General features: G+C 39.8%; 1 protein-coding gene across 1 annotated transcript in view; it reads left to right on the top strand.

Annotated features, from left to right (window-relative positions):
• LOC145850475 (pro-neuregulin-3, membrane-bound isoform-like) overlaps positions 1-23,180 on the top strand; it is a 286,197-nt gene that overhangs the window by 214,521 nt on the left and 48,496 nt on the right. Inside the window, exon 2 of the mRNA XM_082965586.1 lies at positions 17,766-17,898. Coding sequence (XP_082821712.1) covers positions 17,766-17,898 — 133 coding nt within the window. The remainder of the gene's footprint in view (positions 1-17,765; positions 17,899-23,180) is intronic.

Raw genomic sequence — 23,180 nt, 5'->3', positions numbered from 1 at the left:
CCACAACCAAAAAACTGCTTACCACAACAAGTACCCACAACTACACAACTACTGACCAGAATGACACAACGTCTGACCACAATTAATGACACAAACCATACAACTACTGACCACCACCACACGGCTACTGACCACAACCACACAACTACTGACCACATCACAACTGCTTACCACAATTAGTGACCACAACCACACAACTACTAACCACACAACTGCTTACCACAACCACACAACTAATGACCACAACTGAAAAAATCTGACCACAAAATTACTGACCACTCGTGGTCAGATGTTGTGTTCAGTACATAACTCTAAGACTTCTGACAAAAACAACAACTTCTGACCACCACCACACAACTACTGACCAAAAGCACAAAACTTCTGACCACATCTAGTGACCACAACCACACAACTTCTGATCACAACAAAACAATTGCTGACCACAACCACACAACTACTGACTGCTGACCACACCCGCACCATTTTTTACCACAACCACATAACTGCTGACCACAAATAGTGACCACCACACAACTACTGATGAAAACCACACAATTTCTGACCACAATTAGTGAAACCAACCAAACAACTACTTACCACCACCACGCAACTTCTGACCACCACCACACAACTACTGACCACAATTAGTAACCAATATGACAGAACTACTTACATAAATCACACAACTTCTGACCACAACATCACAACTGCTTACCACAATTAGTGACCACAACCACACAACTACTGACCACAACCACACAACTTCTCACCATAACCACACAAATTCTCACCATAACCACACAACTTCTCACCACAATTGGTAACCAATATGACACAACTACTGACAACCACAGAAATTCTGACCACAACCACACATCTACTGACCACAACCAAACAATTGACAACAAAATGACTGACCAATCAAGTGCTGAGCACAACAACTGACCACAACCACACAACTTCTGATCACCACCACACAACTACTGACCACGAACACACAGCTATTGACCAAAAGCACAACACTTCTGACCACATCTAGTGACCACAACCACACAACTTCTGACCACAACTACAAAACTTCTGACCACAACCTCAAAACTGCTGACCACACCCGCACCATTTTTTACCACAACCATATAATTACTTCTGACCAGCAACACACAACTGCTTACCACAATTAGTGAACACCTGGCTCCTCTGGAAGCAAAGTCACGCCATCCTCCATCAAATGTGGACCTACTGACAAAACCTTCAACCTGACTCAGTATCTCTTCAAGCAAAGGGATATCGGGGACAAAGTGGCAAAACAAAAGGCAGAAAAGAAAGAAAAAGAAGGACCAAAAGATTTTGCAAAACCTGAGAAAGTCCTATGATTTCTCACAGATCTGATATCAAAAAATCTATGCTTACTTTTTACAGAGAGCCATGACAATTTTTGATGTCGGAAATCTGATTCTACCACGAGAGGAGCCGTACATTCAAATTTTACTGTCAACTGTAGAGATGCAACTGCAGAAACTAATGTTGTCCTTCTGCAAGCCAGACACTGTCATGACCATGATGGCAGAAACGAGTAGTGGTGTCAAGCCTACACTACCTGGAGAGACAAAACCAGCTCCTGACAAGGAGCTGTACATTGGCCAGGACACCCATACCTACATCGGAAGCCAAGGCAAGCTGGATCTGAAGACCTTCTATGCAGATGTCAGAAATGTATTTTATTCTGCAGTAGACTACATGTTGCTGAAATTTCCATTTGGAGATTTGCTTTTCCAGCATGCAGTGGTCGCTGACATTGCCAACAGGCAGACTGCCAAGTTCTCATCCCTCAACTTTTTCATGGCATGTGTTCCCTGCATTATTCCTGAGGGAGCCTCTGTTGATCTGGTGGAAGATGAGTTTAGACTATCAGGCAACAACCTTCGAGCAGAGTCTGGTCAACATGCGCACGGATCAGGCCTGGAAAGAAATCATCACAATGAAAAGGGGGGGCAGCCTGGTCTACTCCAATCTTTTGGCTGTGATGCTGGGGATGTTGGTCATTTTCCACAGCAATGCAGACTGCGAACGAATATTGAGTCTCGTTTCCAAGAACAAAACCCAGTAACAGAGCCTCCCTCAGTACAGACATGCTGAGTGCCCTCGTTACCAAGAAGGTTTCAATGATTGCCAGAGGAACTGTTTGCCACAGAGAAGTCTACCTTGATGCTCTGCTGCATAAGGCTAAATCTGCTAGCTACCAGACAAAATCTAAAATTATTTCCTGGACATTTGAAGGTGTCCAGAAGATTTGTTCTCACCCACTGTTTCCTATCATAGCTTTTTCATTTTATTATGGATAACATGTTAATTTGATACTGATGCTCTGCTTCAAACATTTGTTCTTCTTATGATACCAGAGTTTACATTTTTTTTAGCAAATCCTAGATGTATAATTACTAGTCTGCAGCTGGAAATTACGTCAGTCTAGCACAAAAATAGTGACACCCGCGGAAGCATCTATTCTATGCAACGACCATCTGTACACTTGACGTATCCAGTACAACAGACACTATCCAGAGCCGCTGAGAAAGCGACAACTATGAAAGACATTGTGACTTCTGGGGAAGTTAACCAGAGACTATCTGATGAACTGACTCTCCAGCAGATTCCAACAGAGAAGACAACGACATACAGGCGTAAATATATACAACTGCGGAAGCATCTTTTCTATGCAACGACCTGATGTATTCATTACAACAGACACAATCCAGAGCCACTGAGAAAGCGACAACTACGAAAGACATTGTGACTTCTGGGGAAGTTAACCAGAGACTCTTTGATGAACTGACTCTCCAGCAGACGGACCGGTGATTCCAACAGAGAAGACAACAACGACATACGGGTGTAAATATGTACATTGCAATTATTCTTGAATGAGCGGCCGTTCATGTGCAAAGGATTAGCATTTCAATTAATATAATTATCAACTGTGTGTAGCGAATCCATTTAGTCTTTCCCGCTCTTTTATCTGTCCCCACCTCTTTCTATTGTCTACTAAGCCATCATACTGGTTTAGCCCACTAGGGATTATCTATGAATTGTGTTAGTAACCAAATCTACTGTTTGTTTATGCATTTTTTGTGATTATTTAGTTAGTTAGTAAATAAATAATTAAGCCAATTTGTATATCGCTGATTCATCATTTAGGCTCGGGTTCGTGCAGATATCCAAGGGTTTGCAACATTCAGTTATGAGGAGTGATTAAACGAGAGTCGATTCAGGAAATAGAGACTCTATAAACATTTTCCCGTGGTGCCCCGACTTCCTAGTTAATAAAAACTTACATGATTCGTTTTTAATTGAACCTTTATTTAACCAGGCAAGTCAGTTAAGAACAAATTCTTATTTACAATGACAGCCTACCAGGGAACAGTGGGTTAACTGCCTTGTTCAAGGGCAGAACGACAGATTTTGTATTTTGTCAGCTCTGGGATTTGATCCAGGAAACTTTTGGTTACTGGCCCAATGCTCTAAGCACTAGGCTACCTGCCACCCTGAGTAAAATCACACAATAGTAATTACACATAGAGAATTGATTTTATAAAATAAGTCTTCACATTTAATGATAGTCACAGACACAACACCATCATTCTTAAATGTTAGAAGTTTGGAACCAAACTGTGCAATCGGGTGAGAATGGCCTTGGTCAGGGAGGTGACCAAGAACCTGTCAGGTTCACTCTGACAGAGCTCCAGAGTTCCTCTGTGGAGATGGGAGCACCTTCCTGAAAGACAACCATCTCTGCAGCACTCCACCAATCAGGCCTTTGTGGTAGTGACCAGACAGAAGCCACTCCTCATTAAAAGGCACCTGAAGACTCTCAGACGATGAGAAACAAGATTCTCTGGTCTGATGAAACCAAGATTGAACTTTTTGGCCTGAATGCCAAACGTCACTTATGGAGGAAACCTGGCACCATCCCTAAGGTGAAGCATGGTGGTGGCCCAGCCACAGCCCGGACTGGAACCCAATCTAACATCTCTGGAGAGACCTGAAAATAGCTGTGCAGCAACACTCCCCATCCAACCTGACAGAGCTTGAGAGGATCTGCAGAGAAGAATGGGAGAAACTCCTCAAATACAAGTGTGCCAAGCTTGTAGCGTCATTCCCAAGAAGACTCGAGGCTGTAATCGCTGCCAATGGTGCTTCAACAAAGTACTGAGTAAAGGGTCTGAATACTTATTTAAATGTGATATTTCAGTTAGCAAACATTTCTAAAATCCTGTTTTTACTTTGTTATTATGGGGTGTTGTATGTAGATTGATGAGGGAAAAAACAATTTCATCAATTTTAGAATAAGGCTGTATGCTACCAAAATGTGGAAAAAGTCAAGGGGTTTGAATACTTTCCGAAGGCACTGTATATATATATATATATATATATATAGATAGATAGATAGATAGATAGATAGATAGATAGATAGATAGATAGATAGATAGATAGATACCCCAATGTGCTGTCATTAATTAAAACTTTTGATGAAACCCATTGCACTTAACATATCTGAGAAGAGTTACTTAAGGTGATTGTGTAGTCATTACTCAAACTAATAGAGTCACTTTGACCCTGTAGGGCAGGGGTTTTCAACTCTTACCCCCCGGAGCCTGCTGCTTTTCTGTTCTACCAAATAATTAATTGCGCACACATGGTGTGACTGGTCTAGTTCAGGCCCTGATTTAGAGGGGAACAATGAAAACAAACAATGAAACTGTCTTCAAGGTCCAGCGATGAGATTGAGGGCTGTAGGGTGTCTAGATTTGAGCTGGTATTATGGTATTATTTAGGATGCTTAAGATGCTTATACTATACTAAATAAAACAAATTATTTGAAAAAAAGTGAAGGGTAGTTTCACATAAAATAATGTTTGAAATAGTATAAATAGCCTTCAACAGGATTCAACCTAATACTCTCACATCCCTGAATATAGCTCCAAAGTTCCCTACTCTACCAGCTAAGCTACCAGTCAGGTAACTATATTTGCAAGTACGGTGTCCAGTAGCGGTCAGTGTTTGAAACCAGCTTGGAATCAAAGAAATCACCGGAACCATGGCGAAGTCAGTGCGATTTTGCATTTTGCAACACACGGTTTGAAAAAGCACATGTTTCAAGGAAGCTTTGGACATGATTGATGAGGTACTTCTGATAAAGTGATACATGCATTGGCACAATGCTTCGAAGTAAGCTGCTTATCGATTTTGATGCATGCCTCAAACCGTTCATTGAGGAAGGTATCAAACGTAACATCACTAGTATCAGCTTGAAATGTTTGAGTAAGAGCCCACTAAGCCAAGCCTCCAATATAATTTTCCTGTGCCCTTTGCCTTTTCAAGTGTATTGTAGTTACCACCCATGACTGTATTTGTTAGTGACAGAGATATGATTGTTGAATTTGTACAGTGTCAGTGCTATGGCATTCACAAAGTGAGTTTCTATTTAGATGTTATCATTATAATTAACCTGTTGGGGCTAGGGGGCAGTATTTGCACGGCTGGATAAAAAAATGTACCCGATTTAATCTGGTTACTAATCCTACCCAGTAACTAGAATATGCATATACTTATTATAAATGGATAGAAAACACTCTAAAGTTTCTAAAACTGTTTGAATGGTGTCTGTGAGTATAACAGAACTCATTTGGCAGGCAAAACCCTGAGACATTTTCTGACAGGAAGTGGATACCTGATGTGTTGTATTACCTTTAAACCTATGCCATTGAAAAACACAGGGGCTGAGGAATATTTTGGCACTTCCTATTGCTTCCACTAGATGTCACCAGCCTTTACAAAGTGTTTTGAGTCTTCTGGAGGGAGATCTGACCGAACAAGAGCCATGGAACGATGATGGCCCATTAGACACCTGGCGCGCGAGTTCATGTTGGGTACCCTCGTTCCAATACGTTATAAAAGAGAATGCATTCGTCCACCTTGAATATTATTCATGTTCTGGTTAAAAAAGGCCCTAATGATTTATGCTATACAACGTTTGACATGTTTGAACGAACGTAAATATATTTTTTCCCCTCGTTCATGAAGTGAAGTCCGGCGGGCTTAGATCATGTGCTAACAAGACGGAGATTTTTGGACATAAATGATGAGCTTTTTTGAAAAAAACTACATTCGTTATGGACCTGTGATACCTGGAAGTGACATCTGATGAAGAGAATCAAAGGTAATGGATTATTTACATAGTATTTTCGATTTTAGATCTCCCCAACATGACGGCTAGTCTGTATCGCAACGCGTATTTTTCTGGGCGCAGTGCTCAGATTATTGCAAAGTGTGATTTCCCAGTAAGGTTATTTTTAAATCTGGCAAGTTGATTGCGTTCAAGAGATGTAAATCTATAATTCTTTAAATGACAATATAATATTTTACCAATGTTTTCTAATTTTAATTATTTAATTTGTGGTGCTGACTTGACTGCCGGTTATTGGAGGGAAACGATTTCCTCAACATCAATGCCATAGTAAAACGCTGTTTTTGGATATAAATATGAACTTGATAGAACTAAAAATGCATGCATTGTCTAACATAATGTCCTAGGAGTGTCATCTGATGGAGATTGTAAAAGGTTAGTGCATCATTTTAGCTGGTTTTATGGTTTTGGTGACCCTGTCTTTGAATTGACAAAACATTACACACAACTCTTGTAAATGTACTGTCCTAACATACTCTAAATTTATGCTTTCGCCGTAAAATCTTTTTGAAATCGTAAAACGTGGTTAGATTAAGGAGATGTTTATCTTTCAAAGGGTGTAAAATAGTTGTATGTTTGAAAAATTTGAATTTTGACATTTATTTGGATTCAAATTTGCCGCTCTTGAAATGCACCTGCTGTTGATGGAGTGCACCACGGGTGGGACGCTTGCGTCCCACCTAGCCCATAGAGGTTAAATGCTTTATGATAATGCATTACATAGTTCACCTTTTTTTAGGCCTAGCTTTACCCCAATAGGTTGGCCTGAAACTCATGGTTTACAGGCCACTTCAGGCCTGTGAGCAGGGTTGCAAAATCCCGGTAACTTCCCTCAAATTACCATATTTTCAAAACACCCTGGTTGAAGGATGTCCAGTACCCTTCCAACCAGAATTTTTAAATCAAATTATGCTGGCTTGCAAAGTGATGTGTAATTCCCATTCGAAGCCAGCCAGTGTTAGATAGTCAACTGTTGACATATATATTCATTTTTATTTAGGTATTCATAAAGACTGTCAGAGTTAGTAACAGAATGAGGAGACTACCTAAGCCATTTAAACTGGAACAACCATTTTAGTAACAGGTACAAAAAAATCAAACTAAATGATTGGATTAGTTTATAAAAATGTAAGTTATTTATATTTGTGTAGCATAACATTATTAAATTAATCACTCAATGTACATGCAAAAACACAAAATGTAAAACAATTAAAGATATATATATACCTGCAGTAGAGCATACTGGGGAAAAAAGTGGATTTGTTATCATAACTTTAAACAACAGAGTTGATGCGACTTCTCATTTAGTTTTGAGTCAGTACCAGAATAGAAATGTTATGTAATAATTACTTTTCCACGACTTTGAGTTCAACTTACTAGAAGTTGCCTTGGGATTTACAGTGTAGACCAAGTGACTAGGGTGAACTTGTATACAGTCAAAAGAATGCTGGGTTGTTTTGATGACCCAACTGCTGGGTTGCAGGCATTGGGTCACTTAGTTGGGTTGTTTTCTTTAAAAAGAGCAGGGTTGGGTTGTTGATGCTGGGTTATTGACCAAATTGGGTTGTTTTTAACCCATCATCTTTTAGAGTGTACACAAATAACAGAGGAGGACAGGACACTGGTCAGCTGCTTTCCATGGTGCTGGCTGACCAGTGTCTCTGATCTTTGATGTGGAGGAGATATGATAGATGGAACAGTGTGAGCGGGCTGTGCGTAGCCTAGGCTACAGGCTTTTACTAGCTAGCAGATAGGCAGCTACTGTAGTTAGCTAGCTACATAGATGGAGCTTGGAGATCACTCCCCCGCACCTTTCACGTTCCTGTTCTCGGGGCCTATGGACTTGCCGATGTAGCAAGCAGTGGTTCTTTATCCAGGCTCCACAGTATTTAGTCCCGATGCCCCCCTGCCCTGGCTCTCCTTTTCTGGCTGCTTTGCTTGTATCCTGCATCTCCATGGATACCACCAACGGACACTCTTGAGATTTGCAGACAAAGCTACCAAAACAGCAATAAAACCACGCTAAAAGTCCTGCAAAAGGCACATTTCTGTATCCATTAGTTGACTAATTCTCTCCCATGAAGAGCGCAGTCATATATATATATATATTATGTATGGACACAACATTTTTTAATAAAATAATAAAATAAAAAAATAAATGAAAATAGTTAACCTCTATGGGCTAGGTGGGACGCTAGCGTCCCCCCCGTGGTGCACTCCATCAACAGCAGGTGCATTTCAAGAGCGGCAAATTTGAATCCAAATAAATGTCAAAATTCAAATTTTTCAAACATACAACTATTTTACACCCTTTGAAAGATAAACATCTCCTTAATCTAACCACGTTTTACGATTTCAAAAAGGTTTTACGGCGAAAGCATAAATTTAGAGTATGTTAGGACAGTACATTTACAAGAGTTGTGTGTAATGTTTTGTCAATTCAAAGACAGGGTCACCAAAACCATAAAACCAGCTAAAATGATGCACTAACCTTTTACAATCTCCATCAGATGACACTCCTAGGACATAATGTTAGACAATACATGCATTTTTAGTTCTATCAAGTTCATATTTATATCCAAAAACAGCGTTTTACTATGGCATTGATGTTGAGGAAATCGTTTCCCTCCAATAACCGGCAGTCAAGTCAACACCACAAATTAAATAATTAAAATTAGAAAACATTGGTAAAATATGATATTGTCATTTAAAGAATTATAGATTTACATCTCTTGAACGCAATCAACTTGCCAGATTTAAAAATAACCTTACTGGGAAATCACACTTTGCAATAATCTGAGCACTGCGCCCAGAAAAATACGCGTTGCGATACAGACTAGACGTCATGTTGGGGAGATCTAAAATCGAAAATACTATGTAAATAATCCATTACCTTTGATTCTCTTCATCAGATGTCACTTCCAGGTATCACAGGTCCATAACGAATGTAGTTTTGTTCAAAAAAGCTCATCATTTATGTCCAAAAATCTCCGTCTTGTTAGCACATGATCTAAGCCCGCCGGACTTCACTTCATGAACGAGGGGAAAAAATATATTTACGTTCGTTCAAACATGTCAAACGTTGTATAGCATAAATCATTAGGGCCTTTTTTAACCAGAACATGAATAATATTCAAGGTGGACGAATGCATACTCTTTTATAACATATTGGAACGAGGGTACCCAACATGAACTCGCGCGCCAGGTGTCTAATGGGCCATCATCGTTCCATGGCTCTTGTTCGGTCAGATCTCCCTCCAGAAGACTCAAAACACTTTGTAAAGGCTGGTGACATCTAGTGTAAGCAATAGGAAGTGCCAAAATATTCCTCAGCCCCTGTGTTTTTCAATGGGATAGGTTTAAAGGTAATACAACACATCAGGTATCCACTTCCTGTCAGAAAATGTCTCAGGGTTTTGCCTGCCAAATGAGTTCTGTTATACTCACAGACACCATTCAAACAGTTTTAGAAACTTTAGAGTGTTTTCTATCCATATATAATAAGTATATGCATATTCTAGTTACTGGGTAGGATTAGTAACCAGATTAAATCGGGTACATTTTTTTATCCAGCCGTGCAAATACTGCCCCCTAGCCCTAACAGGTTAAGATAGACGAGAGTCAGAACCAACACCACCGGCGGGATTGGGTTTGGGGGGTCTGAAATGTGCAAGTGGGGAGTTGGGGGTTGGGAGGGAAGATGTTGAAATACCATTTGAAGTGCTAAATGCTTGGAGATTGGTCCGCACAAGCATTCGGTCTTCGTTCAGTAGTGATATGATTTTGTAAATGTTATATTGGGATATTGTTTCATAAAAAAATGTGTTGCAATGTATATACTTTAGTATGTTTAGTTGAATGGAAAATGTAGGTTTGAATAGGTAATTGCTTAATTAATTAGTATTAATTGTTCTGATGGGAGGGGCTTCCCTACAAAAGGAGCCTCTCTTTCAGTTCATTGAGGAAGGCATTTTGGATTGAGCTGTGGATGGTGCAGTATTGTTTTAACCTGTTGGGGCTACAGGTTAGCAATGAACCCCGAGTCGGGATTGCTAACAAGGCTGGAAATTCAAAACATCAAAAATCTAATAATTACAATTTCTCAAACAATCAACTATTTTACACAATTTAAAAGATAAACATCTCCTTAATCTAACCACATTGTTCGATTTTCAAAGAGGCTTTACGGCAAAAGCATAAAGTTATATTATGTTAGGACAGTACATAGCCACAAAAGTACAAACATCCATTTTCAATTCAAGGTCAGGCGTCACCAAAAGCAGAAACCAGCTAGAATTATGTACTAACCTTTGTCAATCTCCATCAGATGACACTCCTAGGACATTATGTTATACAATACATGCATTTTTTGTTCCATCAAGTTCATATTTATATCCAAAAACAGCATTTTACAGTAGCGTGAAATTCAGATTTTTTTCTTCTCTGAAATGCTTCCGGTGAACATAACAAAATTACTATTCGAAAACATTGGTAAATTATAATATTGTCATTCAAAGAATAATATATTATCATCTCGTAATTGCTACCGAATGGCCAGATCTCAAAATAACTTTACTGGGAAATCACATTTTGCAATAAACGGGGTGTTATGCTAAGAACACTAAGCTATGCTATACAGTTAGCATCATATAAAATCGATAATAACATTGTAAATATCCCCTTACCTTTGATTATCTCCATCAGAAGGCAGGCATCCCAGGTCCGGAAGGCATCCCAGGTCGGAAACAAATGTGGTTTCTTTTGACAAAGTTCATAATTTATGTCCAAATAACACCAAGTAACGTTCATTATGCTCCCACAAAACGTGGTGGGGAGAGTGTAAAATCACGCCGAAAAGCTAAAAAAACCTAGTAAATAATCTATTTATGTTCGTTCAAACATGTCAAATGTTGTTTAGCATTAATCTTTTCGTCCATTTTTAACGTTAAACATCAGTAATATTTTCACACAACCTATCCTATGTCTAGATAAACAATGATAACAAACTCACGCTTCTCAGATTTATGCGCAGGCGCAAAAAAATGAAGTGATGACATGTCAACTTCCTTGGATTCTAATTTGCTCTCTGTTTATCATAGACGCTTCAAACAACTTTATAAAGATCGTTGACATCTAGTGGAAGCCGTAGGTGTTGCGAAATGAATCCTTTCTCACTATGGTATCTATAAAACAATGACACTAAATAGTACAGTCACAAAATTCACATTTTTTTTTAATCTATTTTTCACAGGTTTTTGCCTGCAATATGAGTTTTGTTATACTTACAGACACCATTCAAACTGTTTTAGAAAATTCAGAGTGTTTTCTATCCGAATGTGTTAATAATATGCATATCCTAGCTTCTGAGTTGGTGTAGGAGGCAGTTAAAAATGGGCACATATTTTTTTCAAAATGTCTCAATACTGCCCCCGAGCCCCATCAGGTATACTTTTGATGGCAGTACTGTTGTTTTTTTTCCGGAATCACTATGTAAATAAACACCCTTGCTCAGAAGAACTTTTGCAGATCCGCCCTCTTTTTATTTTGATAGAGGTTAGGTTTTCCAGTTTAGCCTTCTGGCCTACTCTACGTGACAAAATACCCTGTCAATAGGATACAAAAAGATCATCAAGGACAACAACCACCCGGGCCATTGCCTGTTCACCCCGATATCATCCAGAAGGCGAGGTCAGTACAGGTGCATCAAAGCTGGGACCGAGAGACTGAAAAACAGCTTCTATCTCAAGGCCATCAGACTGTTAAACAGCCATCACTAACATTGAGTGGCTGCTGCCAACATACTGACTCAATCTCTAGCCACTTAATAACTTAAAATTGGATGTAAGCCACTTAAGCTTACATACACCTAGGTTGAGGTCATTAAAACTTGTTTTTCAAACACTCCACAAATTTCTTGTTAACAAACTATAGTTTTGGCAAGTCGGTTAGGACATCTACTTTGTGCATGACACAAGTCATTTTTAAATGTATCATTAGTCACTTTAAACTATGGAACTTTATATAATGGTTATATACCCTACAGTCGTGGCCAAAAGGTTTGAGAATGACACAAATATTAATTTTCACAAAGTTTGCTGCCTCAGTTTGTATGATGGCAATTTGCATATACTTCAGAATGTTATGAAGAGTGATCAGATGAATTGCAAAGTCCCTCTTTGCCATGCAAATGAACTGAATCCCCCAAAAACATTTCTACTGCATTTCAGCCCTGCCACAAAAGGACCAGCTGACATCATGTCAGTAATTCTCTCGTTAACACAGGTGTGAGTGTTGACGAGGCCAAGGCTGGAGATCACTCTGTCATGCTGATTGAGTTCGAATAACAGACTGGAAGCTTCAAAAGGAGGGTGGTGCTTGGAATCATTGTTCTTCCTCTGTAAATCATGGTTACCTGCAAGGAAACACGTGCCGTCATCATTGCTTTGCACAAAAAGGGCTTCACAGACAAGGATATTGCTGCAGTAAGATTGCACCTAAATCAACCATTTATCGGATCATCAAGAACTTCAAGGAGAGTGATTCAATTGTTTTGAAGAAGGCTTCAGGTGTCATGTCCTGGCCAGTAAAAGGGTTAATTGTTATTGTAGTTTGGTCAGGACGTGGCAGAGGGTATTTGTTTTATGTGGTTCAGGGTGGTGTGTTAGTTAGGAGGGCGTTTGATTTATTATTTCCGGGTTTTGAGTTATGGTCTATGTTTATGTATTTCTATGTGTAGTCTAATGAGTGTGTTTCTATGTTGAGTTAATTGGGGTGGACTTCCAATTGAAGGCAGCTGTTTGGTGTTGCCTTTGATTGGAAGTCCTATATTAGTTGGGTGTGTTTGTCTTGTATTTGTGGGACATTGTTCTTGGATTGCTGTGTTGCCTTCAAGACTGTTATTTTGTCATTCATCGTTTTGTTATTTTTGTATACGTGTTTGTTTGGTTTTTTCCTTCTTTTCCGTAAATAAAGAAGATGAGTATACACATACCTGCTGCGTTTTGGTCCGCCATTTCTGACGACGAGCGCAACATCAGGGTGCCCAAGAAAGTCCAGTAAGCACCAGGACCGTCTTCTAAAGTTGATTCAGCTGTGGGATCGGGCACCACCAGTACAGAGCTTGCTCAGGAATGGCAGCAGGCAGGTGTGAGTGCATCTGCATGCACAGTCAGGCAAAGACTTTTGGAGGATGGCCTGGTGTCAAGAAGGGCAGCAAAGAAGCCACTTCTTTCCAGGAAAAACATTAGGGACAGACTGATATTCTGCAAAAGGTACAGGGATTGGACTGCTGATGACTGGGGTAAAGTCATTTTCTCTGATGAATCCCCTTTCCGATTGTTTAGGGCATCCGGAAAAAACCTTGTCCGGAGAAGACAAGGTGAGCGCTACCATCAGTCCTGTGTCATGCCAACAGTAAAGAATCCTGAGACCATTCATGTGTGGGGTTGCTTCTCAGCCAAAGGAGTGGGCTCACTCACAATTTTGCCTGTGAACACAGCCATGAATAAAGAATGGTACCAACACATCCTCCGAGAGCAACTTCTCCCAACCATCCAGGAACAGTTTGGTGATGAACAATGCCTTTTCCAGCATGATGGAGCACCTTGCCATAAGGCAAAAGTGATAACTAAGTGGCTTGGGGAACAAAACATCGATATTTTGGGTCCATGGCCAGGAAATTCCCCAGACCTTAATCCGATTGAGAACTTGTGGTCAATCCTCAAGAGGCAGGTGGACAAACAAAACCCCACAAATTCTGACAAATTCCAAGCATTGATTATGCAAGAATGGGCTGCCATCAGTCTTATACTTCAGTATTCCATAGTAACATCTGACAAAAATATCTAAAGACACTGAAGCAGCAAACTTTGTGAAAATTAATATTTGTGTCATTCTCAAACCTTTTGGCCACGACTGTACACTACTCATCTCATATGTATATGCTGTACTCTATACCACCTACTGCATCTTCCCTATGCCGTTCAGCAATCACTCATCCATATATATTTGTATGTACATATTCTTATTCATTCCTTTACACTTGTGTGTATAAGGTAGTTGTTTTGAAATTGTTAGATTACTTGTTAGATATTACTGCATGGTCGGAAGTAGAACCACAAGCATTTCGCTACACTCGCATTAACATCTGCTAACCATGTGTATGTGACCAATAAAATTTGATTTGAATTGTAGTGCAAGGCCATGAGGTCCAGAATTATATTATGGCACCCTATTCCCTATGCAGTGCACTGCTTTTGACCAGGGCCCATAGTGCTCTTGTCAAAGGTATGGCACCTTGTAAGGAATAGGGTGCCATTTGGAATGCAAACATTGTGTGTATCAAGTGGCAAAGGGGGCGTCCCCAAGGCAACCACTTTTTGAGTTAATAAACTTATCAGTGGTCGGACACCAGAGTAAGAGATCCTAATCGCTCCTTTGAATCTTGGAGTCTTTTTCTTCATTAATTCATTAAACGCTTCCCCCACCTCAAGAATACCCAGGCTCATCCATTTATTATGGATGGTTGTTCATTTTAATATTGAGCTCAATCGTGGATGGTGGTTGGTGGTTTTAGAGTACAGTATTGTGGTTGCGTGTTTCTCTGTTCTTTATTGTGATGAGATCAATCTGGTAGCTTAGGACCTCATCCCAGCCCACAAAACTGGGAAAAACTGGTTGAAATGACTTCATATTGGTTTCTAGACAGATTGTTATGACATAATTTCAACCAGATTTCTTTTACATTTTTGCCTGCTGGGATAGGTCTGATCTTTAGCTACAAAGACTTTGACCAATACCCGAACATTGCTGACCTACTGTTATAAGCAGTGGTCTATCAGTGCTTGCAGGTTTAGTTGGTTGACCCTGTAGTAAGTCCAGAGTAACTCAACTAATGACACTCTGTGGTACAACATGACAATTATTACATTAGATATTCGCACCATGGGGAGCTTTGTGTTCTATTTGATTTCATGAAGTGAAGCCTTGAAATAGATAACCTTTGAACTTGGATGTTTATTGAATTGATAATACAGAATATGGAGCCACTGTCTTTTTAAAACCCTAAGAATGATGTCTTGGATGTTGAGGCCTAATTGTGAGCTGGACAGATTCCAGGGTCTGCTGAATATGCAAACAAATTCATATTTCCTTTTTGGCGTAGGCCATTGAAATGTGAAAAGAAGCACAGAAGTGGTACAGTAATACTTTCTTTGAACCACTAGCCCGTTGCCTAGTGTTAGGCATTCACCATGCATGTATTGGCTGTTATAAGGATAGCACATCTTCTAATGTATTATAAATGCACACGAATGCACTGTAAATGCAGTGATAAGTTGCTCTCATTCAGGTGTAATAACTGTCATTACTATAGTAAAACATTGTATTAACATGTTCTTACATAGTAATTAATGCAAAATACTGTCTAGGGTAGGTAAATAGAAACTCATAGAAAGAGTTATAGGTGGCCCTGTTGTTCACCCATAACTTTTTTTGTGTCCAACTGATCTGTCATCATCTTTCAAGGCCTCACAACAGGCCTCAATCAATACCCGCTGCCTAGAAGGCCAGCGCCCCGGAGTCGCCTCTTCACTGTTGACGTTGAGACTGGTGTTTTGCGAGTACTATTTAATGAAGCTGCCAGTTGAGGACTTGTGAGGCATCTGTTTCTCAAACTAGACACTCTAATGTACTTGTCCATTTGCTCAGTTGTGCACCAGGGCCTCCCACTCCTCTTTCTATTCTGGTTAGAGACAGTTTGCTTTTCTGTGAAGGTAATAGGTAAACATCTGACCCACTGGAATTGTGATACAGTGAGTTATAAGTGAAATAATCTGTCTGTAAACAATTGTTGGAAAAATTACTTGTGTCATGCAGAAAGTAGATGTCCTAACCGACTTGCCAAAACTATATTTTGTTAACACAAAATTTGTGGAGTGGTTGAAAAACAAGTTTTAATGACTCCAACCTAAGTGTATGTAAACTTCCCACTTCAACTGTACATTTGTATTATGTTCCTGCCCCCCGATCATCCACTCAATAAAAAATTGGCCCGTGGCTGAATCCAGTTGATGATCCCTGGCCTTGATTGAATCAGATCAGGCGTTAAGCGGTGATAGCAGAGGTGTTGGAGGTGGAACTGCATTGGAGCAGTCAAATCAGTGAGCAGCTGCTCTTGCATCATTGTCACAAAGTCACACCCACTCCACTCATGTTAGGTCAGCGTGAGAAAGTTTAGGCCACATATAAATAATTACAACTTGAAAAATCATTAAACCGAACAATGAGGATTTCTATCATCCTAACCGAGGTGTAGACTACATCTCATATTCTAGTGTTCCACTTGTAAACAAGGCTGCATAGGATTTCTGTTAATGTGACTCATTACAGCCAATGGCAATGTCCACTTGTGGATTTGACAGCTGCAATTCAGTTCCACCTCCAACACCTCCGACAAAACAACTGCTATGCGGATGTCGGCTAAATCGGATCTGATTGAATAGAGCCCTTAAATCCTAAGAGTGTATTGATCAACATCCTTCACCCTTTCGTAATTTTTAACCAGTAGGAGTATCCATATTGGTGATGTGCTATACATCAAATGTTTGCATTATTCTGATAATCTGTATATCAAAGCCTCCTCAGGGAACAAATAATGATTTCCCATTCAACAAATGAATACTGAGTTGATGCAGACCGGTTTTGTAACAGCTGTCGTCGTGAAGAGAGGACCAAGGCACAGCGGGTTGCGTGCTCATCATATTAATTTATTAAATAAATGTGAACACGAGGAAAAACAATAAACAAAAGAACAACAGAAGACAGTTTAACAGGCTATACTTACTACAGCAGTGCTAAAGACAACTACCCACAATTAACAAACAAAACACATCCCTATATATAGGACTCTCAATCAAAGGCAACTACAAACACCTGCCTTCAATTGAGAGTCCAACACCCAATACCTAACATAGAAAATACTAAACTAGAAAGAACATAGAAATACAAAAACATAGAACATAACCCAAAACCCTGAAATAATAAATCAAACACCCTTCTAAACAAACCACCACCCCGAACCACATAAAACAAATACCCCCTGCCACGTCCTGACCAAACTACAATAACAAATAACCCCTATACTGGTCAGGAAGTGACAGGCTTGTTCATGTATGTGAATCTCTTCTTACTGCAGTTGGTGTCAACACCTTTGATGATTAACAGGAAGGAGTGGAGAGAGACTGCAGTGTCTACTTAGCTCCTCTCCATTAACCTATTGATTCTGACCGGGCCGTATTGTGGCACCTGCTACTGAATATTATTCATATCAACATAGCACCGCAAGCTCCCAAGTAACCTTGTCAGTGTGTATGGAAGCTGCATGTTTAATGATATAGTCCATGATCATAGGGCCAAGATATTTGTCAAAACATAAGTTGTTGTTTTTGGTGTGGTTTATATGTTACCCAAAGCAAATGGTATCTTTGTGACAACCAGTAACATCTCTTTCTCTCGCTCCTTTTCACAGTGGCTCCCACATCCCCTAGTCTGCGTTCGGATGTCTTCAAGTCATGCATCGACGACAAGGATCTGGCCTTCTGCCTCAACGAGGGCGAGTGCTCCATCATTGAAACAGTAGCAGGAGTACACAGGCACTGCAGGTGAGTCTCTGTGTGTGTGTGGTTGCGCGTGTGAGGGTTGTGTGATGTGTCTATGTGTGTGTTAATGATGTAGAAAAATCAGCTCTTGTAGTTGAGAACTGTTAAGCTTTCACCCAGAGTTTATTCAATAGTGACCTGCACAGGGGAGACCAGCATTGGACTCTCTTAGACACGAATACATTTTAGCATATATAGGCAACAAATGTCTGGTTTAGATCAGTATTCTCTATTATTGGCAAGCTTATCTATTATATAAGACATACATATACTGTAGGTATCCAAGTGATATTCACCGCCCCTCCTCCTCCTCATACTCCCCTACCTCAAATCCAGATTTGTCCGGTTCTAGTTCAACTTGGATAATAGCTTTAAAGCACACAGTACAGTTGTTTAACACAATTGTCATTAAGCTTAATTTTTCCTTCACAATTCCCCCTTTTGTGCTATGGAGACTTCCAGCAATCAGTCAATGTTATCTTCTCTGTCTCCAATCAGAGGCTTCAGAATCTTGCGTTACTAACAATGAAAATAAGAAACATAATTAACAAGGATTTAAGGGAGTACAGAGTTTACCTTTGCAAATGTGACAATCACTCCTTTGACAAAGGGCACAATCATATGGGTCAACATGGTGGTAATGACCATTCTTCTCTGGGGATCTCCTGGCCCTGCTTCACTGGACTCTAGTAATATAAACAGGGCCAGGTATGATACCAGGCCCAGATTTACTGCAGTGCCTTTAACGCTTTCCAGCAGCAGTCGTCTCAGGTTCCTCCGGCTCTGGGACTCTCTTGCAGTGGGAGGCATGGAGCCAAGCATTTTGACCCTGGCACTTCACTGCAGTCTGGGGGGTCAGCAGGATCTGGAACAATCCCTTTCATCTGGGGTCCAAGGGCCCGTCTCAAAAGTGCTGCTTGATCAAGACCCAGTCACCCAGTTGCAAGGAATGGTGTGGCTGTTCTCCTAGAGGGGTCTGGGCTGGTACTACCTGCAGTCCCATCTCAGCAGTTTTTTTCAACAATTCCCGAGCTCTGGGGATTGTAGAGAGTGTGCAAATGGTGCACTCTGCGTAAAGCTTTGTTCAGGGAATTTCACCGTGAGGCCAATGGTGACATTAAAACAGTTACAGACTTTAACCTCTATGGGCTAGGTGGGACGCTTGCGTCCCACCTACTCAACAGCCAGTTGAATCCTGTGGCGCGTTATTCAAATCCTTAGATATGCTATTACTTCAATTTTTCCAAAATATGACTATTTTACACCATTTTAAAGATAAGACTCTCGTTAATCTAACCACACTGTCCGATTTCAAAAAGGCTTTACAACGAAAGCAAACATTAGATTGTCAGCAGAGTACCGAGCCAGACATAATCAGACACCCATTTTTCAAGCTAGCATATAATGTCACATAAACCCAAACCACAGCTAAATGTAGCACTAACCTTTGATGATCTTCATCAGATGACAACCCTAGGACATTATGTTATACAATACATGCATGTTTTGTTCAATCAAGTTCATATTTATATCAAAAACCAGCTTTTTACATTAGCATGTGACTAGCATGTGACTAGCATTCCCACCGAACACTGCCGGTGAATTTACTAAATTACTCACGATAAACGTTCACAAAAAGCATAACAATTATTTTAAGAATTATAGATACAGAACTCCTCTATGCACTCGATATGTCCGATTTTAAAATAGCTTTTCGGTGAAAGCACATTTTGCAATATTCTCAGTAGATAGCCCGGCATCACAGGGCTAGCTATTTAGACACCCAGCAGGTTTAGCACTCATCAAAGTCAGATTTACTATAAGAAAAATGTCAAAGCCAATAATTATATGCATATTCTAGTTACTGGGCAGGAGTAGTAACCAGATTAAATCGGGTACATTTTTTATCCAGCCGTGTCAATACTGCCCCCTATCCCCAACAGGTTAATTGTTGTGATAGGAGAAAACTGAGGATGGATCAACAACATTGTAGTTACTCCACAATACTAACCTAATTGACAGAGTGAAAAGAAGGAAGCCTAAACAGAATAAAAATATTCCAAAACATGCATCCTGTTGGTAACAAGGCACTAAATAAAAATAATGTGGCAAAGCAATTCACTTTTTGTCCTGAATACTAAGTGTTATGTTTGTGGCAAATCCAATACAACACATTACTGAGTACCACTCTCCGCTGCATCATGTAATGGGTATGCTTGTAATCATTAAGGACTGAGGAGGTGTCATAAAGGCCATAAACCTAGCAGTTAAACAGGGAATGGTTCCAATCGTTTTTTTGACCATTCCTTTTCCCAAAAGGGATTTTAGAAACACTTAAAATAAGGACTGTGTTTCGTGTAGGCTTACCTTGGTGTGACATTTTGATAACCATGTAAATCTGTCTCAGACAAGGTGACTTTTATCAATATATTTGGCTCTATTTACTCACAGATTCATAAATACTATTTAGCGTCAAAGTAGACATCATACATATCTACAAATCCCTGCAAGCTCCTGCACGTCAAATCTAGCTGATACCTTGTGTCAATTTAAAACTTGCAAAATACTTTTCACAGAATTTTCCATTTAAATGTAGCCAAATTATTAATTACTACATTTTGCTAACATTAGATAGTTAATCCAGAGAACATTTCCTTTGACTCAATTCTGCAGTCTCATCCAGATCATCATGGCATTTGTAGTTAATCATGAGTAATGTAGTAAATTCACCGGACGTTTGCGGTGGGTATGCTAGTTCTGAACATCACATGCTAATGTAAAAAGCTGGTTTTTGATATAAATATGAACTTGATTGAACAAAACATGCATGTATTGTATAACATAATGTCCTAGGGTTGTCATCTGATGAAGATCATCAAAGGTTAGTGCTGCATTTAGCTGTGGTTTTGTTTTTTGTGACATTATATGCTAGCTTGAAAAATGGGTGTCTGATTATTTCTGGCTGGGTACTCTGCTGACATAATCTAATGTTTTGCTTTCGCTGTAAAGCCTTTTTGAAATCGGACAGTGTGGTTAGATTAACGAGACTCTTGTCTTTAAAATGCTGTAAAATAGTCATATGTTTGAAAAATTGAACTTTTCAGATTTTAGAGGAATTTGTATTTCGCGCCACGCCCATCATTGGATATTGGAGCAGGTGTTCCGCTAGCGGAACATCTAGATGTAAGAGGTTAAGCCATACACTCTACAGAGCTGGGCTTTACGGAAGAGTGTCCGGAAAAAAGCCATTGCTTAAAGAAAAAAATAAGTAAACACGTTTGGGTGTTCGCCAAAAGGCATGTGGGAGACTCCCCAAACATATGGAAAAGGGTACTCTGTTCAGATCAGACTAAAATTGAGCTTTTTAGCCATGACCCAACACCTCTCATCACCCCGAGAACACCATCCATGGTGGTGACAGCATCATGCTGTGGGGATGTTTTTCAGCGGCAGGGACTGGGAAACTGGTCAGAATTGAAGGAATGGTGGATGGTGCTTAATACAGGGAAATTCTTGAGGGAAACCTGTTTCAGTCTTCCAGAGATTTAAGACTGGGACGGAGGTTCACCTTCCATTAGGAGAATGACCCTAAGCACACTGCTAAAGCAACACTCGAGTGGTTTAAGGGGAAACATGTAAATGTCTTGGAATGGCCGAGTCAAAGCCCAGACCTCAATCCAATTGAGAATCTGTGGTATGACATAAAGATTGCTGGAAACCAGCAGAATCAATCCAACTTGAAGGAGCTGGAGCAGTTTTGCATTGAAGAATGGGCAAACATCCCAGTGGCAAGATGTGACAAGCTTATAGAGACATACCCCAACAGACTAGCAGCTGTAAAAGGTGGCTCTACAAAATATTGACTTTTGGGGGGCTGAATAGTTATGCATGCTCAAGTTCTCTTTTTTGTCTTATTTCTTGTTTGTTTCACAATAAAAAATATTTTGCATCTTCAAAGTGGTAGGCATGTTGTTTAAATCAAACGATACAAACCCCCCAAAAATCCATTTTAAATACAGGTTTTAAGGCAACAAAATAGGAAAAATGCCAAGAGGGATGAATACTTTCGCAAGCCACTGTATAGAACCATTAGTTTTTAGTGTGTATAGGAAAATTACACAAACTTGACTTAGATTATTTGCTTACATTCACTGCAAATTGAAATGAATAAAACAATGGGTTGCATTCAGCTTTTACATGCCTTTCAATATAAAAAAAATGAAAAAAATGTAATTATTGAATAATTCATGATGTTATTTAATAGTGTTAATATTAATAGCGGTAATGTATGTGTCAATAATAATTGGAATACATGAAGTAAGCTTCTAGAAGACATTTTGGGTTGGACACAGCTAAGAAATCACACAAATGACAGCCCCAGTGGAATACAAAACCAATAAAGACATTAGACTGAGAGAAACAAATTCCCCGGAAAGGTTTTGAGAATGGATTGCAAATTACACATTTGGCGATGAAGAATGGGCCATTGTGGCATAGTTATAGGTGGGAATCTAATTGGAAGAGAATTGGCGCTGTCAACTTCATATATAGTACCAGCGTTTCAATTAACAGGCGTGCCTTGTTTAAAGTTCATTTGTGGAATTTCTTTCCTTCTTAATGTGTTTTAGCCAATCAGATGTGCTGTGACAGGGTAGGTGTGGTATATATTAGATAACCCTACTTGGCACCAAATACATATTATGGCAAGAACAGCTCAAATGAGCAAAGAGAATCGACAGTCCATCATTACTTTAAGACATGAAGGTCAGTCAATCCGGAAAATTTCAAGTACTTTGAAAGTTTCTTCAAGTGCAGTCGCAAAAACCATCAAGCCCAATCATGAAACTGGCTCTCATGAGGACTGCCACAGGAAAGAAAGACCCAGAGTTACCTCTGCTGCAGAGGATAAGTTCAATAGATGTATCTGCCTCAGAAATTGCAGCCCAAATAAATGCTTCACAGAGTTCAAGAAACAGATACATCTCAACATCAACTGTTCAGAGGAGACTGTGTGAATCAGGCCTTCATAGTCTAATTGCTGTAAAGAAATCACTACTAAAGGACACAATAAGAAGAAGAGACTTGCTTGGGCTAAGAGACATGAGCAATGGACATTAGACATGTGGAAATCTGTCCTTTTAATCTGATGATTCCAACCGCCGTGTCTTTTTGAGATGCAGAGTAGGTGAACGGATGATCTCTGCATGTGTGGTTCCCACCGTGAAGCATGGAGGAGAAGGTGGGATGACGTGGGGGTGCTTTGCTGGTGACACTGTCTGTGATTT

The sequence above is a fragment of the Salmo salar genome, chromosome 19 (assembly GCF_965601325.2).
Source record: "Salmo salar chromosome 19, fSalSal1, whole genome shotgun sequence".
NCBI lineage: Eukaryota > Metazoa > Chordata > Actinopteri > Salmoniformes > Salmonidae > Salmo > Salmo salar.
The sequence above is the reverse complement of the archived record's forward strand: the minus strand, read 5'-3'. Positions and strand labels throughout refer to the sequence as shown.